At 29.9% G+C, this 27,187-nt stretch overlaps 1 protein-coding gene across 1 annotated transcript in view; it reads right to left on the minus strand.

Annotated features, from left to right (window-relative positions):
- Nlg4 (Neuroligin 4) overlaps positions 1-27,187 on the minus strand; it is a 207,505-nt gene that overhangs the window by 50,985 nt on the left and 129,333 nt on the right. Inside the window, exon 9 of the mRNA XM_065498841.1 lies at positions 2,559-3,794. Within this exon, the coding sequence (XP_065354913.1) occupies positions 2,559-3,794 (1,236 nt within the window). The remainder of the gene's footprint in view (positions 1-2,558; positions 3,795-27,187) is intronic.

A 27,187-nucleotide genomic window follows, 5' to 3' on the forward strand; every position in this document is an offset into this window, starting at 1 on the left:
TTAGTTTTTATCTCGTAATAACCCAGCAATTAAGCAATTAGTAAATGTATCCCTTATAGACGGAAATAATATCTGATCACTTGGCTGACTCCAATTTATATATTTTGGGTCATTTGACGTGCTATTTGTAATGCAAAGAGAAGTCAATTGGTTACTTTATACATCCCATGGAATCTAGCATAAAGACAATTGTCACTTAAGTGTCTCTATGTAATTTATAGTGTGGGTACTTTAAATGTTAATTGTGTAGTGCATTTGTCTCTAAGTTATCCAAAATCACATCGTAGAAATGACTGTCAGGAGCGGTAACTGTGAAGTTACAAAATCTTTCGATAACGAAATCTCTTATAAATCGAATTTGCAATAAATACAAATATGAATGTTTTTCGATACATTTAATGAATTTTTGATACTTAAAAAAACTAAACTTTTTTGAAGAAAAATTTTTTGAAATGATAATTTTCAATTACTGATAGAGAAATGAAGAACATAATGCCAGTTTCTCGATGTCGAAAGAAGTTAGTCGATAACATTTACTGCTATTTCTATAACAAAATTTTTTGTCGAAACAATGTATTGTACATTAATAACAAAAAAAATATATTTTTATTAAAAATATATTAAATATGCATTATCAATAAAATATGCAAAAATATGCACTAACAAATCGATGCCATTTTGCAGCAAAATGTGCGATTCGGATAGATAATTAGTCTACATTGTATTTGGACGTTCGAGAAAAAACATGCATTTGCATATAAATCCGCCCCCTACTCATAACATAAACAATAAATAGAAAAAAATAAAATAAAAAAATAACACATTCTTATGTTAAAAACGATGTCAAATCTAAAAGACTAAATAAAATATGCGACATTCAAATAGAATCAATCAGTCTTAAAATGATTAAAAATAAAAAAATCATCATAAGAATTCGTTGTTTTCTTAATATTTTGTTGCATATCAATTATTTCTAATAACAGCATCAAATCTTTTGGGGATTGAATTTAACAAACTTTCGCATGTAGATCCGGAAAATGCATACCATATTTCCTGAATTTTTTGCCACAGTTCTTCCTTGTTTTTCAATTTTTCAGGTCCGAGTTTTTCTTTTACTATTTTCCATAGGATTTAAGTCTGGTCATTCCATAACATGAATTTTGTTATATAAAAACCATTTTTTGGCAAGACCTGATGTGTGCTTTGGGACATTGCTGGAAGAGCCATTTTAAGGGCATATTCCATTCTGCTTGTGGCTTTATAACATTTTCAAAAATATTTACATACAAGTGCTTATCCATATTTTCTTTAATCCAATAAATTGGACCAACGCAATACCAAGAAAAGCATCCCCATATAATAATATTTCCCCAACCATGTTTAAACGTTTTTGGTTTTTGCCATTTTTTGGACGTCTAACCCATGTCTTATCATCACTACCAATTAAATTAATGGTCGTTTCGTCCCTCCACAACACATTTTGCCACTTTTTTATATTTTCTGGCCCACACCAATCCTTATGATTGCTCCTGGTTTTAAATGAAATATTGGTAGTGATTCTATTGTAATGTCCGTCACTGTATCTCATCCATTTGTGAGCCGATTTTCTCGTTTTAAAATATCAGCCGAACCGGGACAATAGGGGATATATTGATGTATGAATCATGTAATTAAGTTATTTGGGGGCTGCGGATAGTTGATTTCAACATACAGACGATCAGATGGACATGGCTATATCGACTCGGCTATCTATAACTATACAGAATATTAGATATACTTTGTCTGTTCGCAAATGAAAAATGTTGAAATGCAAATTTAAGTACAAATATATTATTTTTATGTTTCCAAGTTTTTGAAAAGACAAAGGACCTTTGAAAAATCGCCTGTCACCACTATGTAATAAATATCACACTTTTGCACATCATATATTACTCTGTTAATCTAACCAATTATTTATTTAATACCACTCCAAATACTTAATTAATTTAACAAAGTAACATTCATTTATATTTTTCAGCCTGCCTTTAAATACATTTATTTTTCTATACATCCCTTTCACTATTAATTTAAACACAAAAACCATTTTAAGGATTTACAAGTAATTTAAAGGATTTAATGTATGGGCTTTTTTCTTGTTCATTTACATACATTTTAATAAAATTAATCTTACATGTTCACGTTCACTGTAAGTGATATAGTAAGTAAGTGAATATGATGATATACTTCTGTGAGCACATGTGTAAAAAGTTTAAATACAAAACTTTCATTTCCCCTTAAGAGGTGTTTGTTTGTTTGTTGGCAGAAATAGCAAAAAAAAAAACATGAAACGAAAACTTTTAATTAATTAAGTTTTCATTTATATTGTAGAACTTTTAGTTTCACTTTTCTTTTTAAATATTTATCACAAGTTGTAGCATGTAGTTGGTTTAAAGGGAATAAACCAATAAACATGTCATTTTTCATAAATACTATACTTCCTTACATCCTAGGGGAACCACTTTCCTAGTCATATGATTAAAAACTGAGAGTTTAAATAAAGAGAGAGAGAGTGTACTCACCTGAAGATAGATTGTGACGTGATGACATAGACAAATTTCTTGGCAACGTCATGCAATCCTGGCCTGTGCCGCCACCATTAGCAGTGGTCATCAACATATTGCCACGACCATCTAGTAAAGCAGCACTAATACTACTGCTTGCCAGGCCAACACCTCCACCTCCAGGATTTCGTCCGTAATTTATTGAGTTTGTATGATGCAGGGTACCTGCTTTTGGCAACGTCATCATTCCGTTATTATACGTTAAAGTTGTAGATGGATTCATGCTGCTGTTGACTGTGGTGCTATTACGTCCAAATGTTTGTGTGCTATTGGGTTGCATGGAGGCAACACTAAGACCCACACCACCTCCTACTCCTCCACCGCCACTTCCTCCACTGCCAACACTAACTGTGGTTGTGGACATGCCTTTGATTTGTAAATGTTCACGTTGCTGTTGAGCAGCTAGTTGCTGTTGTTGTTGCTGATGTAATTGCTGCTGTTGTTGTTGATGCTGTTGTTGTTGCTGCTGCTGCTGCTGTTGCTGTTTAGTTGTTGTGCTGTAAGTTACATTATTAATAACACTAGTACCCATCATGCCACCAGCTGAGCTAATATCCATCGTATTTAAGGCAGTTGTTTGTTTAGCTGAGCATAAATTTGTATTGTTACCAGGATTGTTGGAATTGCCTCCCATGGCTTGTGCATTTGGATTTGAGACCATTTGTTGTTGATGCTGCTGTTGCTGTTGTTGCTGTTGATGTTGTTGCTGGGTTAGTTGCATGGCCGTATTGCTGCACATGTGTGGCGGTGGTGGTTTAACATCACTGGCTGTAAGCAGTATTGTACCCTGATCCCCATGATTCTCTACATCCACTATAACATTAGCACTCTGCGAGTGTCCCATATGATAGTGAGCGTGTTTAATGGGATCTGGCGGATACGAGGGCACTTGCTGGTGCATGCTGCGTTGTTGATATTGTTTCTGCAGTGTCTTTACCTCCAAACGTGTCTTGTCTCTTTGATAGTAGACTCCGGCGAAAATGAGCACATTTAATATTAACAAACTACAGCCGATGGCAATGGTCACACTTAGTGCCGTTGAATAGGCAGCGTATCCAGCTGACTCGAAACCCGATGCCAGTGTGTCTGTTGTTGCATTGGCCATCGTTGTGGGTGCATAAACACCACCGGCCGTATAGTTGCCACCGCCAACGGGTATGCATGTTGTGTACATGTTCGGTTCTACGGTTGTAACTGAAAGTAAGTAGGATGAAGCAGAAAAGAAAACAGGCATGTTGTTAGTGGTCAGTAGTATAGTAGTGTAATTGCGAGCGTAATTGAGGAGAAAAGAAATACATATTATCATTATTTTTATTTTACTTTTACGTGCTGAATTGAGTTAAATTGATTTTTAATTTAATTGAAAAGTATGAAGCATTTAATGCAGTATACTTTTAGGGTTCACTGGGGTGGGTAAATGTAAGAAAATATGTACTGTTGCAGGTGGTTCTAATTTAAGAAAAACATTTTTTTAATAAATAAATGCCATTTAAAAAAAAATTATGTTGCTAGAGTTCTTCAACATGTTGCCAGAGAATTCTTCAACATGTTGCTAGAGTTTACAAAACATGTTTTTAGAGTACAGAAACATAATGCTAGAGTTCAGCAACATGTTGGTAGATTTCTGCAATATGTTGCTAGGATTTGTAAATTTAGCAACATGTTCATAGATTTCTGCAATGTGTTGCTTAAGTTCTGCAACATCTTGAAAAAGAACAGCAACAAGTTCCTGGAATTCTTCAACATGTTCCTAGAATTAGCAACATGTTTATAGAGTACAGCAACATGTTGCTGGAAATCTTTAACCTGTTCCTTGAGTTAGCAACATGTTGCTAGAGTACAGCAACATATTGCTAGAATACAGCAACATGTTGCTAGAGTACAGCAACATGTTGCTAGAGTTCAGCAACATGTTGCTAGAGTTCAGCAACATGTTGCTAGAGTTCAGCAACATGTTGCTAGAGTTCAGCAACATGTTGCTAGAGTTCAGCAACATGTTGCTAGAGTTCAGCAACATGTTGCTAGAGTTCAGCAACATGTTACTAGAGGTCAGCAACATATTGCTAGAGGTCAGCAACATATTGGTAGAGGTCAGCAACATATTGGTAGAGGTCAGCAACATATTGCTAGAGGTTAGCATTATATTGCTAGAGGTCAGCAACATGTTGCTAGAGGTCAGCAACATGTTGCTAGAGGTCAGCAACATGTTGCTAGAGGTCAGAAACATTTTGCTAGAGGTCAGCAACATTTTGCTAGAGGTTAGCAACATTTTGCTAGAGGTCAGCAACATTTTGCTAGAGGGCAGCAACATGTTGCTAGAGGTCAGCAGCATGTTGCTAGAGGTCAGCAATATGTTGCTAGAGGACAGCAACATGTTGCTAGAGTTTAGCAACATGTTGGTAGAGTTTAGCAACATGTTGGTAGAGTTTAGCAACATGTTGGTAGAGTACAACATGTTGCTAGAGTTCAGCAACAGGTTGCTAGAGTTCAGCAACATGTTGCTAGAGTTCAGCAACATGTAGCAAGAGTTCATCAACTGTTGCAAGAGTTCATCAACATGTTGCTAGAGTTCATCAACATGTTGCTAGAGTTTAATAACATGTTTCTAGTATTATGAAATATGTATGTTCCTAGAGTTAGCAACGTGTTCAAAGATTTCAGAAACATATTGCCAGGAATCAGGAATCTTGAGTTCTGCATCATGTTACTAGTGTTTTACAGAGTTGTGCAATATGTTAAAGTTCAGCAATATGTTGCCAAGAGTTCAGAAACATGTAGTCAGGAATCTACAACAAGTTGATAATGTTTAGCAACATGTTGCTATAGTTTACAAAACATGTTTGTAGAGTACAGAAACATATTGCTAGAGTTAAGCAACATGTTACTAGATTTCTGAAATGTGTTGCTAAGGATTGAACATATTGCTACAGATCATCAACATTTAGCCAGAAATCCGCACCATCAGCAACATTAGATACATGTGTCAGAAAATGTTTATAGAGTTCAGAAACATATTGCTAGGGTTCAGAAACGTGTTGCCAGGAATTAGCAACAATTTCGTGAGTTCTGTATCATGTTGCTAGAGTTTTGAAATATGTTGCTAATGTTCGAATATGCTACCGAACATGTTGCTAAAGTACTGCCGCATGTTACTAGAGTTCTGCAGCATGTTACAAGAATTCAGCAACATGGTCCTAGTATTAAGCAACATGTTGATAGAGATCTGTAACATGATCCCAGAGTTCTGAAACATGTTCCCAGAGTTCAGAAAATTCAACGTGTTGATATTATAAATTTTTAATTTTTTTAATTTATTAGTGACAAAAAAATTTTCAAAATTTATTTTTTTAATTTTTTTTTTAATTTATTAATGAAACGAATTTTATGATAAAAAATTTTTTTGTTGATGAAAAAAATCGGGCAAAATATGTTTTTCCGATTTTGACCCATTGTAGGTCTGACTTACTATGTCTATATTAATGACTTAGTAATCCAGATATAGATCAAAAATAGGTAACAAATCGAGGTTGTCCTGGGTTTACCCTTATATATTAGCTATTGCTAGAGTTCAGCAACATGTTGTCAGGAATCAAAATTACCAATTTTACGAAAAGAAATGTCAAATCATAAAACATCACAAACGAAACATTAAAAATTTTACTTTAACACATAAAGCTAAAACTATTTCAAATATCTATGCCAAAGGTTTATACTTTGATAAAATAACATTTTCTTAACTAATAGTTATACTGTCGGTTAAAAATATTTTTGTATGTAAACTGTCAGTTTAACTATTAGTTAATACATAACCAGACTTCGTGTTACTGGGGGTAAGGGGATTAGTTTTTAATGCCAGAATTAACAACTTCTATTTAACTTATTTTAAAACCGTCCCCCACTATCTGTAATCATTATGCTTCGCTTTACATTAGTAGCGTACAAAGTAGATTAATGCACATTTGAAAGTATAATTCAGTTTGTCCTTTTTCCAGAAATTTCATCCTAAGTTTGTTAATTTAATTTGTTTTTCAACAGCACAGCACTTTTCTGCTTTTACTGGCTGTTGTTCTTATTGTCTTTGTCGCCATTTTTATTGCTTTTAAACGTTCAAAACGGAGAATACAAATACACAAACGAAATTTATACATGATTGTATATGTATGTAAGTTATGTCATTTTGATGTTGTATTGGTATTTGTGTAAATGTAGCAGTAAATGTTGGAGAATTTTTCTGTCAAAACTTAATTTTTCATCTCTGTGCACCCTCTACTTATAATACGGATGAACTTTTTTTTAGATGGTGTTAGTTGATGGCGTTGATAATGAAAATGATGATGATGGTGGCAGTAATAAGTAAGACACAGTGAAGAAGGAAATGGGATTTTGAAGTTCGGGAATCATTTATCTATTATTTTGTAATTGAAATTTTGTTACAATGAAAAGTAGTGAAGAGCAGAATGCTTGAAAATTACATATAAGGTTTCCTAATTGGTTCATATTTTTATGATTATTTTTATATCAAGTTGTGTAAATAAAGGAATTTGTTTTCAGTTTATTTTCGTGAACGATTATATTTCCTAATTTGTGTATCAATTTAGTGAATATATTGAAAGAAGTTTTTCCTTTTATTTCAATGACATCTTTTTGTTAGCCACTGTTTTATGTAAATGATTTTCAGTAGTGTGCTGCTCCTGTTGTTGTTATTTATGCAACTGTTAATGTTTCGGAAATATTTTAACTTTTAAGTGCTGCTTTAGATGATACTCAAGTGTCTGAAAACTTTTCTGTTATTGCTGTTTTGTTTTTGTTGCTATTCTGCTCGATGCTGTAGCAACTTTCCTGCCAGCCAGCACTCGTATGCTTTAATGACAGAACTATGTGTGACATTATATACGTAACACTATCTTTAGACAATTGTAAATCGATTAAATAGACGTTTCTGTTAACTGTGTTTAATACATACAGAAATAACGATTATTTGGGACAAAAGTATTTAGAGAAAATTACAATGTATACTTAAGAGTTTCAGTATTGGCTGTAACGGTTTGTTTAGCGACTTAATCCTATAGTTTTTAAACAATTTAAACCGAAAGTTATATAAATGTAGAAGTTATTAGTTTTTAAACTTTTGCACAATCGACTTGGTCATCTTCGACAACCTGCAGCTCGTCATGTACGTCAACAGTACACCCTCTGAAAGCTTAGGATCTGTTCTATAATTGCTTCCTATACTTTTTTTCAGTCGTATTAGTAGTATACACAAGAAAATCAAAAAACGTATAATTACGATTTATAATCAAAAATTAAATATTAATCATACGTTACGTTGCACCACAAATTAACATTTTTTAAAACCTATGTATCTTTTAAACTGGTAGTAGGATTAAAATATGATGTAAAGGAGAATTATAGTTAGGACATAGCCTTTCAGAAAATACATTTGGTATTCTTATGACTTGTCTATATGATGAGTTGGAGGATGTTAAAGATGACCTACTCGAAAGTGAAAAAAGTGTAATGCTTGTCAGTTTTACAAATGTGAACCAATTTATGTGATTTAAATTAGACAAAGAAACACAATTTTGAAAATTTGCATTTTGACGTTGAATTTATTACGTTATTTTGCAAATAACTTCAACCAAGTCCAGTATATAAATATTGGAAAATAAAAGCAGACACTTAGTATTTTTGTAATAAAAATCATATTTAAATATAAGTTATTTGGCTGTTTAAAAAACCTCCCCAAATTTTCATATATTTTTCACTTCACTTCATATAAATACATCTTGCTGTTCTATGCATATTTTAACATACTTCCTCTATCTCACTGATCCTTTAGATACAGCTTTCGAATACTCAAACTTAATGTTTGTTTGATTATGTGCGGCTCATAGAGAATTACTTACGATTAAAGTTTTAAAAATAAATACACAGCCATACAAACATATACATATACATTTATACATAAATAAGTATGTGTTTTATATACATATACATTTTATAAGTATATGCATGTGTTTTTGTGTTTGTTAGTTTCTGTTTGCGTTTGTTTACAAAAGACAAAAATAAAAGGAAACGGATTGCAATCAAGTGTTTGTAGTGATTTTAAGTTTAAGCAACATTTGTTTTTTGTGTATACAATTTCACAAACAACAAAAAATGACTGAAAAAAAATGCTGGCGACAAGTGGATTTTAGTCACTTTTCAAAGTTACAAAAAAAGGAAACATACAAACAAACAAAATTATACTTTGTTTAATGGTGTGTGTCACACAAAAAAAACAAGCAGCAGTAGCACAACAACAAACAATATTTTAGGAATCGTAAGTGTTTGCATCCGAAACTTTTATCTAACGTTTGATAGAAAAAAAGTGTGAGTTCAGTACTAAAGATAGTTTAGCTTCTAAAGAATTTTCAAGTAGAAAAGAGTTTCTGTAAAACAAGTATCAAAATCAGTTCTTATTTGCAACTGTTACTTTAGACATAATATCAAATGTCTTTGCTGACTTCGAAAGATTTTTTTTATAGATTTTTAGCCATAAAAAATAAAGAAGTTTTAAACTCTTAGGATTAAATATTTAAAAAATTATATTTATGGGGGATTTCATGTTAAGTGAACCAACATTTTAAATCACTGTCTTCCTATCGGGATGAAATTTGCGCAACTGAACAACTGACAACCCATCAACTGACAACCCATTTCTTCAGTCTTTCGAAAAAAAAAAATTAAAAAAAAAATTTTTTTAAATATTTTTTCCAAAATCAAAAATTTGTTTGACTTTTTCTTCAAAAGCTTAGGTCTTTTCCTTGAAGAGCTTTTTGGTAGCTTAGTGAGATGCGAGTGGGATATCTATCCAAATAAATGTTTTGCAAATCGAGACATAAAATTTCTGATTATTTTTGCAAATTCAAAATTTTTTTTTTCAAAATGCTCTCTTTTTTTAATTTTTTTCTTTGACCAAAATAAAGCTTAGGTCTATTCCTTCAAGAGCTTTTTGCTCGCCTTGTGGAATGTATATCAAAATATGTGTTCTTTAATCCAAATATACAATTTTTGACATGAAATGTTTGTCAAATTTTTTTTTATTTTTTTAAGTCTTTTTTGCGAAAGATTGAAGAAATAGCTATCAAAACTATTTCGGACACATTTTGCGAAGAACAATAGGTAATAAGTTACATGTATGAGAAAAAATACCTGTTTGCCCAAAATGTAAAATTTTGACCGCCTCTCAGAGAGTTCTTGAAATTTCATCCCGATTTCATCGATTGCAAAAGTTGGTTCACTTGATTTATTACCAATTTTATTTCCTTAAGGCAGTGTTACGTTTTTACCTTTTAAAAATCGGTGGTTTATTTCCTTTATGTTAATAGGATTCTTTTAATTGCAAGCGATCAGTACTTTAAAAATTGCAAGTAATCACTCTCTTTTGATACACACACTTTTTAACTCACAAGAATACACTGGTAAAACAGTTGATGTTAACTCTAACATGGCCTACGATATACTGACTTATTTACAACCCGCTGTTACTATTTATATACACAGCGCCATCTTCAAGAATAATCTAACGGAAATACTAGAATGTTCTGATTCCACAATGATCACCTAGAGCTTTTAAAGCTGCTTCACAGTTAATGTTGTCATACCTATAAACAATGTTAATAACAGCGTGTTATTAACATTGTTGATAAGTAAGAGTTTCTAATGAGAGAAATGTTTATAAACATGATGATTGCAATTTCGTAACAGTGATTATGTAAGTAGAAGAACAGATTTTAATTAATTATGAATAAAAACAGAACAAATCTGAAGTGCAATTTTACTTTGAGGTTCGAGTCTATTTATTTAACATGTGAAGAGGAAGAAGTGGAAATATTTTATATTAGAAGGAAGGAAATTGTTCTTACTTTTAAAAAATCTTAACATAATTTTATTATTTTTGTTATAATTGTATCCACTTGGAGTTATTTCCTCATTCTGTATTCTTAAAATCAATTGTTCAATTCACAAACTTATTTGATTTGTTTTACTGTTGTACAGCAAAATTACTTTTCAAACTAAAAACAAAAGCAAAGCAATTAAAAACAAGTAAGAAAGTATGGTCGGTCAAGCCCGACCATATAATACCCTACACCAAGTAAATGAGTAAAAATATTTTTCTTTTAAAATATCAATAATTTATATTTTTGAGTGATTTTTCGAAGTGGCCTTATATGGGAGCTATGATCAATTATGGACCGATCACCATAAAATTAGGTCGTGTGATTTATGTCTATATGAAAGTTATTTATGTTGAATTTTGTGTGTATACCAATATTTTTAAGCGATTTATGCACGTTAAAGTGATTTTCGGTAGCGGGTCTATATGGGAGCTATGACTAATTATGGACCGATCGTAACAAAATTTGGTGACATGAATTTTGTATATATAAAACTTATTTGGAGCGAAATTTGTGTAGATAAATACATAAATTAAACATTTATGACCGATAAAGTCCAATTTCGAGGGGACATTTGTATGGGGGCTAGGTGAAATAATGGACCGATTTCATCCAGTTTCAATATGCTTGGTCCTCCGACCGAAGAAGTAACATGTACCAAATTTGATCGAAATATCTTCAAAATTGCGACCTGTACTCTGCGCACAAGGTTTACATGGACAGCCAGCCAACTAGACGGACGGACGGACATCGATTAATCGACTCAGAAAGTGATTCTACGTCGATCGGTATACTTTAAGGTGGGTGTTAGACTAATATTTTTGGGCGTTACAAACATCTGCACAAACGCATAATACCCTCCCCACTATGGTGGTGTAGGGTATAATTATATCTATACGTCGATACAGCGATACAACACCGGTTATAAAATGGGCAAATATTTTAATATTTTCGAAATCTAAACGTAAAATGTTTTTAAACAATTTGTGTGTAAGTTTAATTGTTTCCTTTACTAGGCATCATAAATTAAAAGAAATATTGCTTAAAAGTAGAAGTTCGTAGTTTAGTACACTTTTTCTCAATCTATAAGGTCATCTTTAACCCCACACAGCTTGTTCTGATTAGCTTTAAAGGGGTTATAAAATATATCCCCTGAAAGCTGTCCCCCTCTTCTATATTTAAATCTTATACATCGGTCGTGTAGTTTAGAAAATAAAGTAAGCACAATGCAGAACTACTATTTACATACAAAATTAATTATTAATCATACGTTATGTTATGTTGCACAGTAAAATTAATAAATGGTAATAGCAATGTAACTTTTAAAATACTATTCTGATTGTGAACTGATGTAAATGAAAATTAAAGAAGAGGACTTAGACTTTAAGATAATTTGGTTTGTAAACACAATGTTTATGTATAGGGTGAGCTTCAGGATGTCAAAGTTAACCATCTCGAAGGTGATAAAGTTTAAAGCTTGTGATTAAATGTGGATTTTTAATATTTTTGTAAAATAAATGAGATAAATTATACTAATTTTATAGTAATTAGCATCTATTAGAAAAGTGTTTATAGGTTAATTTATAAACTAGAATTTATATAATATTAGAACTGTGAAATAATTGCATAATTTTATATCGTATAGCAATGACACTTTGTAAAAACCGTTTGTTACAAATGTAGAAGGACCGTTTTTATTTACTTGCTACTTACTTAATTCCAAATATTTTCTTGGCAGTTAAAGATACTGAAGTGACTAATATACGGATTAAACAATAATGAAAGAAATACTCTAAAAATATAGTTTGCTTAAAAATCCGTATTGCATAAACCCAATAATAGTTGGTCTTAAAAAATTTGGAGTATTTTTCCTAAATAGATTTGAAATTTGTAAATAAATTGTTATAAACATAGTTACAAAATAATATAGCACAAGTTTATGGAGATTTATTGTTTTCTATTAAAAAAATGTTGATTATGAAAAAAACTTCATTATCAACCTTTACTACATTCCCTTACTCCATTCCATTATATATCATAACAGAAGATCTTCCTTTTGCCAGAAGCCAGCGAATTGAGGTTTCATTCATAGTAGCTCAAAAAGTTACAGAATAAATACATAAAGTTAATTAATATTACAAGCTGTAAAAAAATTTTCACACCAGTAATGGTCAAGTTTGACACACTGTATTTCACATTGTATATTTAGAAATGTAATTTATGGAAATCCAAGGTCTTGCTTTATAATTGTCTTTTATATTATTCTTCAATCGGAATAGTAGTTTAATAGATATCTATTTATTAACAATTTTTGAAATAAACCGTGCTACGTAACGTATGATTAATATTTAATTATTGTATGCAAATAGTTATCATACGTTTTATGGACTTTATTTTGTAAACTACTATTGCGATTGAAAAAATGTATGAGAAGAAATTGTAGTAGAGGATCTAAGGTTTCGGAAAATTAAACTTGTAATTTATTTGTTGGTATGCAACATAAACTAAGACCTTGCATATATGAACAACTTGATGGTGAAAAAAGCAAATCAAATTTGTTACTTCTACTATTTAATTTTTTTGGTAGCATTTTAATAATTTGAACTTATTGTAGTTTCATATTCTTCATTTGTTTTCTGAAATTTCTAAAACTTTTCAAAATATTTTAATTTTTTTTTTTAGAATTATTTTCTAGCTCAGTGTTACACTGATTTGGCTGTGCTCTTGTTCTACTGCCCTTTACAAATGTTGTTTTTCTATGTAAAATTTGTTATCTTTTGAGTATTATTAATTACACTCACAATAAAATGTAAAAAGCATATTGTATGCATGTCATGTTTGTGGTTGATTTTGTACCATTTGTTGAATTAAAATGCAAATGAAATTATACCAAAATGATGTCATTATTATTTCAGTTTTTGGTTTATTTGCCCCAACAAACCAAAGAGAATTTATTTTATTTTTTTTTGCAAAAACCAAATTAAGCGACTGATCATATTAAATGAATTGAATTAAATGTAATTAAAAATACATACAAACTGCAAACTACATACTTATTTTATTTATTTATTTAATCTGATAAAACTACAAAAATTAAATAAAATTTATAAAGAATTTCTAACAAACATTCAAAATGCTTTACTAATGTGGAGTAGAGTAATATGAAAAAAAAACAAAAATTTGTCTAATTATATTGTAGAGTATGTTGCTTCAATGTGTGGTTTGGAAAACACAAGTACATCTTGTTATCTTACTAGGCTACAAACAGCATTACTAATATTGTCAAGTAGACAAGTTACAAAGAAATTAAACATGATAAACACCAGCACACACACAGAAACACAAAAGAAAAAGAACGTTTTTTTTTTTGGAAAATACAACACTAAACCAACAAATACTTGTGTTCGTACATACACAAAAACAAAGAGAGACTGCTTTAGTTTCCCTTAACACTCTACTGACAACTACACTACACTCTCATACACTTAGTACTCAAAGAGTCACACACAAAACTCATCAGGCATTAGCAGCAGCAAAGATTTCACTTTTTCTTCAACTTTTTCTTTTTTGACAGTGAGCTTCCAACGTCGTTCCTATGTACATGTTTATCATAATCATACTCATGCAAATAGTCACAACGTGTACTTGTACTAGTTTTCTTTCTTTTATGGCAGAAAAACATCAAGTTTTTTTTCCATTCTATGACTTGATCTACATATGAAAATTAAAGAATATATTCAACAAATATTTTATTTTCACGCGTTTTTGTTTTTCGTGAAAAAGCACAATCTAAACAAAAAGAACTAAAGTAAGACAAAGGCTTTGCTAGAGACTTTTAAGATATAGAAAGAAATTATTGGAATACTATAAAGATTAGGATGGTTTTAGTTTGAATTACAAATTTTGTACTTTTGACATGGCTAACTTTGTTAATCTGTAGCTCATTGTGTATGTAAATTGTTTTATTAGGAGTTCGATTTTCAGTTAGTTTATTTCCTTCTCTATAACTTTCATATACATTGTTTTTTAATCGTATTTATGGCTTACAAAATACATAGTTATTATAAATTTGTATTTCTACTGTGCAACATAACGTATGATTAATATTTAATTTTTATATGTTAATAGTTATCATACGTTTCATGGACTTTAATTTGTGAAATACTATTCCAATTGTAAAACAGTGTAAGGGGAAGTTATAGAAGAGGATATAAGCTGTCAGTAGGTTAAATTTGTAATCATACTGTTGATGTACAAGATAAGCTGGCCAGTATCCAAAATTACTGATTTGTGAAAACCGTTCAAGAAATCAAAAAATCGAATTTTTTAGTTAAAATTTGTTTAAAAATCATTAAGTTTTTACCAAAATATTGTAGTTTTATATATTATACAAAAATGTAGACATTTGCGCTTACGGGATTTTCAACTTTGACACCCTGTAGTTCACTGCGTACACAAATATGTTGTTGACAAATTTGAATTTCTGAAAGCTTAGGTCATTCTCTGTAATTTTCGTATATATAATTTTTCAATCGTACAAAAAGTTTAAAATATACATATCGATGGCTTAATATAAAAAAGCGTAACTCGATTTTTTGTTACTTTACAGCAGAAGGAAAAAAATTAATAAAATCCATTAAATTTTAGACACAAAAAAAGTTTAAATACAGTTTTTAATAAGAAGAAGAAGACATCACATTTTATTTCTTATTTAAAATTTATTTTTTTAATTAATACAATTCTTTTTCATAGATAGTTATATAGTTTCCTATATACAGGCTTTCAAGGTCAGTGATTTGATGTAAATAAAAGATTATTTATATCATTTTCAATATAATCCGACGTTTCGTTGGTATTATTTCCAACTTCTTCAGGGATTGAATTTTATTTTAATCTGGTAACATTATAAATATACAAAAGGAAAAAATTCTGGTCAATAACAACAATAATTATAATCTACATATTCAACAAATTTACTTACATATAATCTTTTTTGTCAAGTTTACATCATTTATAAAATATATCACAGTTTTTTGTATAAGTGGACAACACAACACAAAACTTAAAAATATTAAAATAAATGTATGCAAAAATAAATAAAATATCACAGTAAATTTGTCTTATTCGATCACAGTTGTTGTTATTACTAAAATATTGCAATGGTGTAGATTGCATTTGTATTATCTTTATCCTCTTTTGTATTTATTGCACTTTCTGATTTTTGCTGTATTCTCAAGCTCTCCAACGTATATCTCTTATTTCCCCTTTTTTCCTTATCTAAAATCTTCACTCTTTCAAAGTTTGGTTTGTGTCCGTTTTCAATGCAGTGTTGTGATAGTGCAGTTGATTGTTTTTCTCTCTTTATGTCCGCCTTATGTTCATCTATTCTCACGCCTAAATTTCTCTTTGTTGTGCCAATGTACACTTTCCCACACACCTCACTGTCTCCGCCATCACATTCAATTTGATACACTACATCACCTTGTTCTCTGCACTCAATCTTCGTCTTTGTTTGTGTAAATAAGCTGTGTATTGTTCTGTTTGGTTTATGTGCAAATATTATTTGTTGGTCTTTTATCATCTCTCTCAATTTGTTGTTCTCAGTTAGTCTTGGGATAAAAGGTATACTGTAATATTTGGCGTTGCCAGATGTGTCCTCTTTGTCATTTTCCCGTGAAGAATTATCATTACTCCCATTTTTGACCTTAATTATCAGTTTATCCACTAGATCATTTGGAAAGTCATTTTTCTTCAGTATAATCTTAATTTTCGCCATATTTCTTATTTCAAATTGTCGGTCACTCATCTTCATAACTTTGTTAATTAGATTCATCGCTGTATTCATCTTTTGTCTCATGGGTTGTGTTGAGTGGAAATTCAATAATCGTCCAGATGCAATTGGTTTCATATACCAATCTGTTATTATCCTCTGGTTATTCCTATGTATTCTCATATCAAGGTATGGTATAGAGTTGTCCGTTTCTCTCTCCAGCGTAAATTTCAACTTGTTGTGATATGAGTTAAATGTCTTTAGTATCATGTCCTCATCCTCATATTTTATTATAGCAAATAAATCATCGACATATTTTGTGATGAGTTTTATTTTAATATTTTTCTCCTGTAGCTCCGCTAATGTTTGATCCAGTAGGCAGTCCAATATTATATCAGCAACTGTCGGTGATAAAGGGTTTCCCATTGGCATACCATATGTCTGGTGGTATAATTTGTCGTCATGTACAAAATAATTATTGTCATTCAAGCAGAATTGAAGTATCTTCAGAAATTGTGTTCTTGGTATTTTGGTGTGATTCTGTAGTGAACTCCATTTTGCCATAATATTGCTTATAGCTAGGTGTATAGGTATGTTTGTAAATAACGATACCACGTCCAAAGATATAAGGATCTCATCTTCGTCCAATGTAAGTGTATCCAGTTTCATCTTTAATTCCAGGGAGTTCCTTATATTATATTTTTCTTGTATAATATTCTTCAATATCTTCCCAATATGTTTCGATAATTCGTAACAGGGTACTCCTACCGATGATGATATTGGACGAAGTGGATTGTTTAGTTTATGGATTTTAGGAAGTCCATAAAGCCTGGGGGCCGTTGCTGCGTTTGATGTTAATACTCTCTTATCATAAATACTTATATATTCTTTCTTATATAGGTCCATAATAAGATTGTTGTTTGCCCTCTGTAATTTTTGTGTCGGGTCTATCAAAATTCGTTTGTATGTGTTTCTATCTTTCAATAACTCGTCCATTCTCTCGTAGTAGTCCTTTTTGTACATTAAAACTGTCTTGTTTCCCTTGTCTGCTTTAGTTATGATTATCTTATCCTTATATCGTTTCAAGAATCTTCTTGTATCGTCATAAATGTTTAGTATGAATTTATCTTTGTCATTATTCTTCATTGTTCTTCGGTGCGTCATAATTCTGTTTGCTATCTTAGATCTGATGATATCCTTTTCTCTATCATCCGTGAGGGTTTGTACCCATTGTTCCAAATCTGCTATCAATCCGATCGTAGAAAAATTCCCGTTACTGATTGGTAAAGCAAATTTTGAACCTAGAGAAAGAATCCATTTGCTATCATCGGGAATATTTATTGTCGTATTATTAACAAACCATTCAGGGTTGAATGTTATGTTATATTCCTTAAATTTTCTCTTCTTCAAATTTTCAATCTTGGACAAATGTGATCCCTTATTCTCCATGGTGATATTTCTATATCTAGATTGTTGTCCCATCATAAAGGATTCGTATTCATTCCCACTTATGGATCGTGTAATTAGTCGTCTCATTTCAGCCATCTCCTTCTTCAAATCATTCAAATTGTAATTCGTTTCCCTAATTTCCAGACTCAGTATCTTCATGTGAAATTTATGTTCAACCTTATATAATTTCTGTGATATCCTCGTCGATGTGAATAACTGTCTTGTGATCTTCGTCGTGTTTATCAAATGTGTCGGTGTAAGACCCTTCTTCCTGCAGGTTAACAGATATTTAAGTCGTTCAGTTTGTTTTCCTAGCTTCTTCATACTCCTACAATATCTCTTAAGTAATAAGCAGGTGTCCACGTTGTACTTTTGCTTGATACGATTAAAAAAACTCATCTTATTGCTTGTTAAACAATCAAATTCGGCGGGCCCTCCGATTATTTTATATGTATAATTGTTAATCGACCTTTTCTTTAATTTTCATAGATAGTTATATAGTTTCCTATATACAGGCTTTCAAGGTCAGTGATTTGATGTAAATAAAAGATTATTTATATCATTTTCAATATAATCCGACGTTTCGTTGGTATTATTTCCAACTTCTTCAGGGATTGAATTTTATTTTAATCTGGTAACATTATAAATATACAAAAGGAAAAAAATTCTGGTCAATAACAACAATAATTATAATCTACATATTCAACAAATTTACTTACATATAATCTTTTTTGTCAAGTTTACATCATTTATAAAATATATCACAGTTTTTTGTATAAGTGGACAACACAACACAAAACTTAAAAATATTAAAATAAATGTATGCAAAAATAAATTTTTCATTTTTTTTTTCATTGAAATTTTTGAAAATAAAAAATTAGTTACGCCTTTTTTATATTAATCCATCGATATATTTGAATGTGTACAGTGCAACCTAACGTATGATTAATATTTAATTTTTATATATAAATAGACTTCATACGTTTTAAGGAATTTATTTCAATAACTAATATTCCAATTGGAAAAAAGTGTAAGGAGAAATTGTAGAAGCTTTCAGTGCAACATATTGATTCTGAGCCAAAAGAACTGCTCATCTTTTGAGGCCAAGAACGAATCAATCCAATATCGGATACTCTATTCCAAAGTGAAGCGTATCCCGGAGAGAGCGTTCTGCTTCGATGGAAACAAACAAATAGTTAGTATTGTTCAATAACCATGTTAGAATAAATGACAGATATGTACCCTTCAAAATGACATATAAGTTATTAAAAACAGAAACCGTGTTCAAAAGATACGCCATCTATTGTAAATCCCGCATTTTCAACTCATACACGCAATAATTGTTTAAAAATATATATACAGCCCAACTCTGAATAAAAATCCGCGGGAGTTTTTTCCCATTTTAAACATTGAATTTGAATAGGAAAAATGGGAAAAGGGAAAAATACTACAGCGAATTTTTTGTTCATAATTGGGTTGATAAAGTATACTCTACAACAATGTAATGTATGATTAATATTTAATTTTTATATGGCAGTCTTACTAAGTACTGTTAATGTTTGTTTTTATCAAATGTGTCTTACAAAAACATAAATTTCTGCCAATTTGTTGGGAATTTGTAACAATTGCTAGAATTAAATCTTTTTCACTGTGATGCGTTCCACTTAAACTCACTGTAGCACACTCTATGAACAAACTCAATAGTTACAACATTAATTTTCTTAAAGTTTAGATTCTTCTCTATAATTTTGATGTATATAGATTTTCAATCGGATCACTAATTTAAAAGTTACATATATTTTTCCACTTTTTAATTATAATGTTCAACATAACGTATGATTAATATTTAATTTTTATATGAAATAGTAATTCTACGTTTAATGGACATTAGTTTGCAAACTACTGCTCCGATTGAGAGTAAGTGGATATAGAATTGGTAGAAGAGAACCTCAGCTATCAGATGATTATAATTTCAATCACTTTGCTTTTATACAGGATAAGCTGCACGTGAATAAATATGAACATGTCATTGGTGGAGTGGATTTTAAAATTAGAAATTTTTAAATTTACATAATGGTGCTTGTATTTATTGATTAAAATTTTTTAAAATGTTGTGTTTAAACGAAATATACTTTCAAAACTTATTTTCAAGAATTAAAAATTTATTTTTTAGTAAGATTTGATTTTAACCCTCTAAACGGCAAGGCTGCTTTTAGGCGGGTATGTTAAATGTGTGTAATGCTGCTTTATTTGGTTATTTTTCCCGTTATAACGGTAAATATGTGTAAAGAGACAAACAATTTACTTATTGTGATAAACAAGAAAGTGCACTTGTCTTTTGTTTGTTTTTATTCCAACGTATTACTTTTTTTTTCAAACAATAACTTGGTATATTATTTTACCTCGAAATAAAATTGGCCGGTTAGAGGGTTAATGTGCCAATTTAATTGTAAAAAGATTTCCTGACGATATTGTTAAAGCATATAGGAACTATATAGCATATCTTTCTGCAATATAATACAATATTCAAGTTGGAAATTTATTACATTAAAACTAATCTTATTAAAAGATATACTTTAATTTTGGTGAAAAATATTGAGTGCTTTTTTGGGGTCATTCTAATATATATATATATTTTTGAATTTTTATATATTTAATGTATTAAACTTGAAGCTTTTGATTGTGAAAAAATGTTAAAAACATTGTAGTCTCTAGGGATTTTTAATAATTTTTTTTGCAGAATTTTTATCATGTTTTATAAAAACTAAAAACTTTTTTTTTTTTCTTTTAAGAGACTGAAACCTTTATTTCACTTTAGTAAATTCTCATTCGTAGCCATTTAAAACATGAAAAATTTATCTCAATTATTCATTTGATGCAACTCAACGTTTAAATTTATTAAATTCATTTAATATAAAATTTTCAATTTCAAATAAATCAATGCACTATGGCCGAAAAACCCCAAGTAGTGGCAAAAACTATTTCCCAACAATCTAGACCCACTAAATACAGTCTTCTATTGTCAAAGTATTCAATTTGAGTAAAAATGGGCGGTCCACGCCCCCTTTTTTGTATTGGGCTGTCCATAAGGGGGATTTTCGAAAAAATTAATGCTTACTCTCTAAAACTCCCTCTTTATAATTTGATAGATACATTTCTATAAACTTTAGACACAATTACGAAAGTCGTGTCAGTTTTTTCGTGGGGCTCCCATATGAATTTACCTTTTGCAAAAGTAGCATTAAGTCGTGAGTTTGCAATTCTTTACAACAGTTATAAATAGACACCTCGCGTAATAGAATCCATATTCAAAGATTTATTTTATTGAAAGTATATTTTGGAAAACGACGATTTATTTAATAAAAAATTATATTTCTTCACAATTAATAAAATGAATTAGAATAAATTTATATATTATCAGCATTTTATGTCTAATTATCGGTTGTCAACTGCCATTATTTGTTTCTATTCTAACGTCATAAAAAAAATTTTAAAAATATGATGTTGGAAAATCGACCGATGTTAATTATCGAAAAAATTTTAATTTTTTTTTTTTTAAATTCAGACATTTTTATTTTTTTTTTAAATCAAAAATTTTTCAAAACTTCACCAATTTTATGAAGAATTATCAAAACGTTTTCACCACAATTTATTCTTATATTCTTTTTCGAAGAATTTTAAAATATATCTACAATTTTGACACTGTGCGACTGATTTCTTTGTTATACACACGCAGAGAAAAAATATAGTTGGGCATGGTTACTGTAGCCATTTCAATATTGTTAAAATTTGTTTAACAATATTATAGTCACAGTAACTATTTACATGATTGTGGTAACCATAATATGGTTAATTAACGGTTCACATGATTGTAGCAACCATATATATGGTTACAGTAAACAAATATATGTTTGTGACAACCATTTATATGATGCAGGACTTATCATATTATGTTGCTCTCGGCTTAAGGCTTATCATAATCTGAGAACAACATATTATGATAAAATTATTCATCATAAATATGGTTGCCACAAACATATATTTGTTTACTGTAACCATATATATGGTTGATACAATCATGTGAATCATAAATTAACCATATTATGGTTACCACAATCATGTAAATGGTTACTGTGACTATAATATTGTTAAAAAACTTTTAACACTATTTAAATGGTTACAGTAACCATGCCCAATTATATTTTTTCTCTGCGTGCAGAGAACTGAACATTTCTCTAAATAGAATTATGAATATTTAGTTATGTTTTTCGTTATAAATAAAATGAAAAATTTAAGTTTAAAGTCTTTAAGAAAATAAAGAACTAAATTTTAAAATCTAAACAAAACTAATGAATATTTGTATTTTTTGAAAAATATCCTTAATTGAAATAACAAAATTATACAGCAAATTTATATAAATCTTTGTACATTTTTTTAAATTTGCAAAATTTTCCTTGCAAACATTATTCATGCTTAAACGCATTTCAACACTTCATTATTATCAATGTAAATTAAGGAACCCAAAAGGAATAAAAATAGAACTCTACCCTTGATATACATTTTTGCCACTAATGTTTTTAATGTTTTTTAATAAACACAAGAAAACCTCAACCTAAAAAATAAACAGCACATCGGCCCCTCCACTATATACTACACTATTTTATTTTTTTTTATTTTAAAGAGAAACTACGAGCGTATATAAGAGTGTATAGAATGTAATTGTGTAATTTTGTTGCTGGAAGCTGATTAAGCAATACAAACTAAATGCTAAATTACTGTAGTGGTGATACTTGCAAATACACAACTAAACAAACGCACTCAAACACAGTCACACAAACCTTCATACAGAAATACTCCGTTGCAGAGCAAAACAAGTCAAGAGAGAAAGAGTGAAAGTGGTGTCACTACGAGATGCTGTAGTTGTTGACCCAATTATGAGATGCTGCTGCTTGCTTTCTTTTTTTGTTGTTGTTGTGTGTTACACATTTCTGTGATTGAGCGTGGTTGGTTGTTGGTTGTTAAGGTTAAATTAAAAAAAGCAAAATTTATACTTAAAACTAGCAAAAGAAGCAATGAAAAAACAAAATATATTTGTTAAATCATACACACTTAAACCAACTAATCTTTAAGGCATGGAAGGAAGGCAAGCTAGCGAGCAAGCACACAGTCAGGCTTTTGGCAGGATGGCAAAAAGGAAGGTGGTAAATTAAGTTGTGCTGGGGAATGTTAAGGTCTGTTATACTTTTATTTCTTTTTTTTTTAGGTGAAGATAACAAAATAATAATAAAAATAATTTGCCATGATTAAGAATTTGTTCATTCTTAAACATCTTTGTAAAGTTTAAACACAACTGTTTTATGCTTTTCCCTTTTTTTTTGGTTTTTGTTTATTCAAGTACACACACAAAAATGCAATTAGAAGCTAGTATTTTGCTTTTTTTTTAAACTACAAACTTATAAAATACACACATAGTATATCCTACTAACATAGATATTTAGTAGATAAATATGTACAATTTTATAAATTTGTAGTATTTTTAAGCTTTTGGTTTCTTTTACTTTATTTTTTATTAGTTGTAGTGGTAGCATTTGTAAGCAGTAATACAAGAATTATAAAAGAATATTACATCAAGCTGTACATATATATAATATATAACAGAATAAGTACAAGCATTTGCCCTTAAGAATATTTCAAGTTGTTTAGTTACAATTTATTTTTTTTTAATTTTCTTATATATTTATGCATATATAAAAAGCAGTGCCTTAAAGGAAAGCTAAAAATACTAGAGAGTATATCAAATTAAATTTGTGTTAAATTTTCGAAAAATTTTAAATTCAATTTAAGCGGATACATTTGACAGCTTGCAAATAGACATGGCGGTTACAAGTTAAATCTTCTTAAAGCTTAAATCCTTGTCTTTAATTTTCATATACAAAGTTTTTCAATCGTATCAGTAGTATAAAAGTTACATGTTTGTTTATATTTTTTGCTAGTATTGTAACACTCTACGTATGATTAATATTTAATTTGTATATGAAATCATAATTTTACGTTTAATTGACTTTATTTTTTAAACTAATAACACGATTGAGAGAATGTGTGTAAAGAATTTGTAGAAGAGGACGTAAGCTTTCATATGAATGTACAAAATATCGCTATTTTGATATGAAAGATAAGCAGCAAGTTATCGAAGATGAGCAACGAATTTTTGGAAAATATTTTGAAATGTTTACGTACTGTATGATCAATGACTTCAATAGTGTCTCTGTAATATATTTTATCAGTATCGTAAAGTCGTCTCATGTTTTTCAATACTTATTGAAAACGTAATTCGATATTCGCGAAAAATTTAAACAGTTTTTATATTGTTTCTATCGTGTATATGTATTTTTGATAAAAATAACATTTCAATTGAATTTTTGCTTACTATTGATTTTTCTAATATTTGTCACATAAAAACGTAATAAATTATATTTTCTAATAAACAAGTCGCAATGAAAACTTATGGCCTGGCTCACTAAATGCAAACGAACATTTTCTTTCTTATTTTATATTGAAAACAACAAATAAATTTTAATGTTTTTATTGTTTTCAATATAAAATAAGAAAGAAAATGTTCGTTCGCATTTAATAAGCCAGGCCCTTTCTTTACACAAACTCAAATCAATTATTTGTTTTATAAATTAGTTTAAAAAAGCCAGTAATAGTAATTATACATTTTATAGACTCTGGATGAAAGTGTATGGAGAAATTATAGTATAGGACCTAAGCTTTCAGTAACTGAGTCTTGTGATAATAATTATCAAATGGGCTATGCAAAAAGTTTAAATTCAGCCAATTCAAAAAAAAAAACCTTTCAACCTTTTTCATTTCGAGGCGGTCTACTGTGACGCCCTGTATCTCACGCTATGCACAAACGCAACTACTACAAGTTTAATATTATTGAAGCTTACATCCTTATCTATAATTTTCTTATACATTTAGTTTCAATCGGATCAGTAGTTTAAAAGTTATATATTTATTTAAATTTTCTATTTGCATTGTACCACGTTACGTATGATTAATATTTAATTTTTATATGAAATAGTAATTATAAGTTTTTTTGATTTTATTTCTTAAACTACTAATGCGATTGGGAGAAAATGTATGAATAATTTATAGAAGGGGGCGCAGGCTTTCAGATGATAGTGATATTAATATCTTCTTTTGTTATACAAGATAAGCAGTACTGTGTTAAAGATGACCAATTAGATTATGGAAAGGAGTAAAAAATTAATAAATTTTATATTTACAGAATTTTGCTTGCATTTATTGATACAGATTTTTAGAAGTTTTAGGTTTAAACAAAATATGGCTTAATAGATTTTTTGTATGTATTAAACTTGAAAATACTCTGATCCAAACTGAAGCGTACGCAAGAGAGAGCATTCTGCATCGATCGAAACAAATAGTTGTTGGACGAGGCAAGGTCTGGTCTATACTCTGTTCCAAAGTGAAGCGTATTCCAGAGAAGGCGTTGCACAGTGGTATGAGAAAAATAAGAGGGAAATAAATCTGTAACTTCTAAACCCTTAGTCCGATTTGAATGAAATTGCACATGCGCAAAGGGGGTTGTCGAGTTTAAGTTTTGAATCTGGACCTCATGAGCCCACCAGGAGCTGGGCCAGGGGTCCCCAAATTAGGACACCTCGGGTATGGTAAATTTTTAAAATGATACTATTTCTTCGTTTGTGTTCCGATTTCAAAAAAATTACATATATAGAATCTTCGCATCGAGCACTACATAAAACGTCGTAAATGTCTAGTAACTCTTATAGCTTAGGAGATATTCGCATTTGAAAATTAAATTTTCAACATTTTTACCCACCCTACTCCAGTTTTTTGATGACCGCGGTTCCAACTATTTCCCGATTTTCTCCATTTTTCTTTCATAGGATTAACAACAGATGTATATATCAAATAAAGAAAGAATTGTTTAAAAATCATGACTGAGTCCAAAGTTATATGCATTTGATTTAAAAAAAATAATTAAAAAAGGCGATTTTTCGCTAGTTTTTTGGGAAAAAAGTACTTTATTTCTTTTTAAGTTATCTAAAAAGTTTCTAAAAGGATGTATAATGAATTTATACTTTTTGAAAAGCTAACTTTACACCAAATATTTTAAATGAGAAAAAAAATTATAATTTTTGATACCGAGGGGACCAGATCCATTAAAAAAACGCCTATTTTTTCTGTTAAATTCAAATTTAGGTCAAAAATTCTCAAATCGCATAATCGATATCAAAATATAATAACCCATTTTAGATGGCCCAATATGTTCTTAATTATTTTGTAACGGGTTCCGATAACCCCGCCCCTGGTATTGATATTATAGCCAAAAAACGAAAATATCCCATTTTTTGAATTTTTCAATACTTTTTTGGGAAGTGCGGGACTCGTGATTACAAATTTCAAAATTTATTTTTATTTTTCCATTTTCAATAAAAAATCTATATAAGTGTAAAATTTCATTAAAAAATATTCATAAATAAAAATTTTATTACAATTTTAAAATTTGTATCTATGAAAAATCTCAATAAAAAGCATTTTTTGTCATATTTTTCAAAAAAGTATTCCATGAATTGTTTAATTGTCAAAAGTTATATACATTATTGAAAAGAAGACCAAATCCTCTATTCGTTGATATATAACATGTCTACCATGTCTGTTTTTTACATGGCAAATTAATTAGTGAAAACTTAACAACTCGCAGATAATACACCTAGCACTGTTATTTACATTCATAAAAATGTTGTTATGTAGGCAACATACTTTTTTTGTGAATTTCTATGTTAGATATATTCTCTTCGAGTTGTTAAGTTTTCCCTAATTAAATTGCCATCGGAAAATTTGATGATCGGAAAAATTTTGAAATTGCATCTTGAGTAGCTCCCAATGATTCTGCAAGCTCTCGTTGAGTTTTACACAAACCATCGTACAAACCATCTCTCGCAAGTTGAAAGCGATGCAATACATTCACCATAAGCTTTGGTAAGCAATCGCAATCAAATTAAAGAAGTAGAAACGGCTTCAGTCTGACTCTAATGATTTGAAAAATGCACTCTTTTCAATTACTGCCTTTGTATACTTTGTATAATTGTGCTGTAATAAATACATATATATACATATTTCCTGCATTATAGTTTTATTTAATATTACTTTTATACAGCTTCTTCTGTAGCCGTTTTTTTACACTTCTACTTCTCAGTATTTTAATTTAAATGTTGTGTTTTTTTATGTTCTGTTACTGGGTGTTTCATTAGTTTTTTTTTTGTTGCCTCTTTTCAAATTCAAAGACTAAAGAGTTGTAACTAATTTACCTTGGGTTACAACTTATACTCTTACACCAACAGACATAAGTAAGTAAAGGAAAAATGAAAATAAATTCA

The sequence above is a fragment of the Calliphora vicina genome, chromosome 1 (genome assembly GCF_958450345.1).
Source record: "Calliphora vicina chromosome 1, idCalVici1.1, whole genome shotgun sequence".
NCBI lineage: Eukaryota > Metazoa > Arthropoda > Insecta > Diptera > Calliphoridae > Calliphora > Calliphora vicina.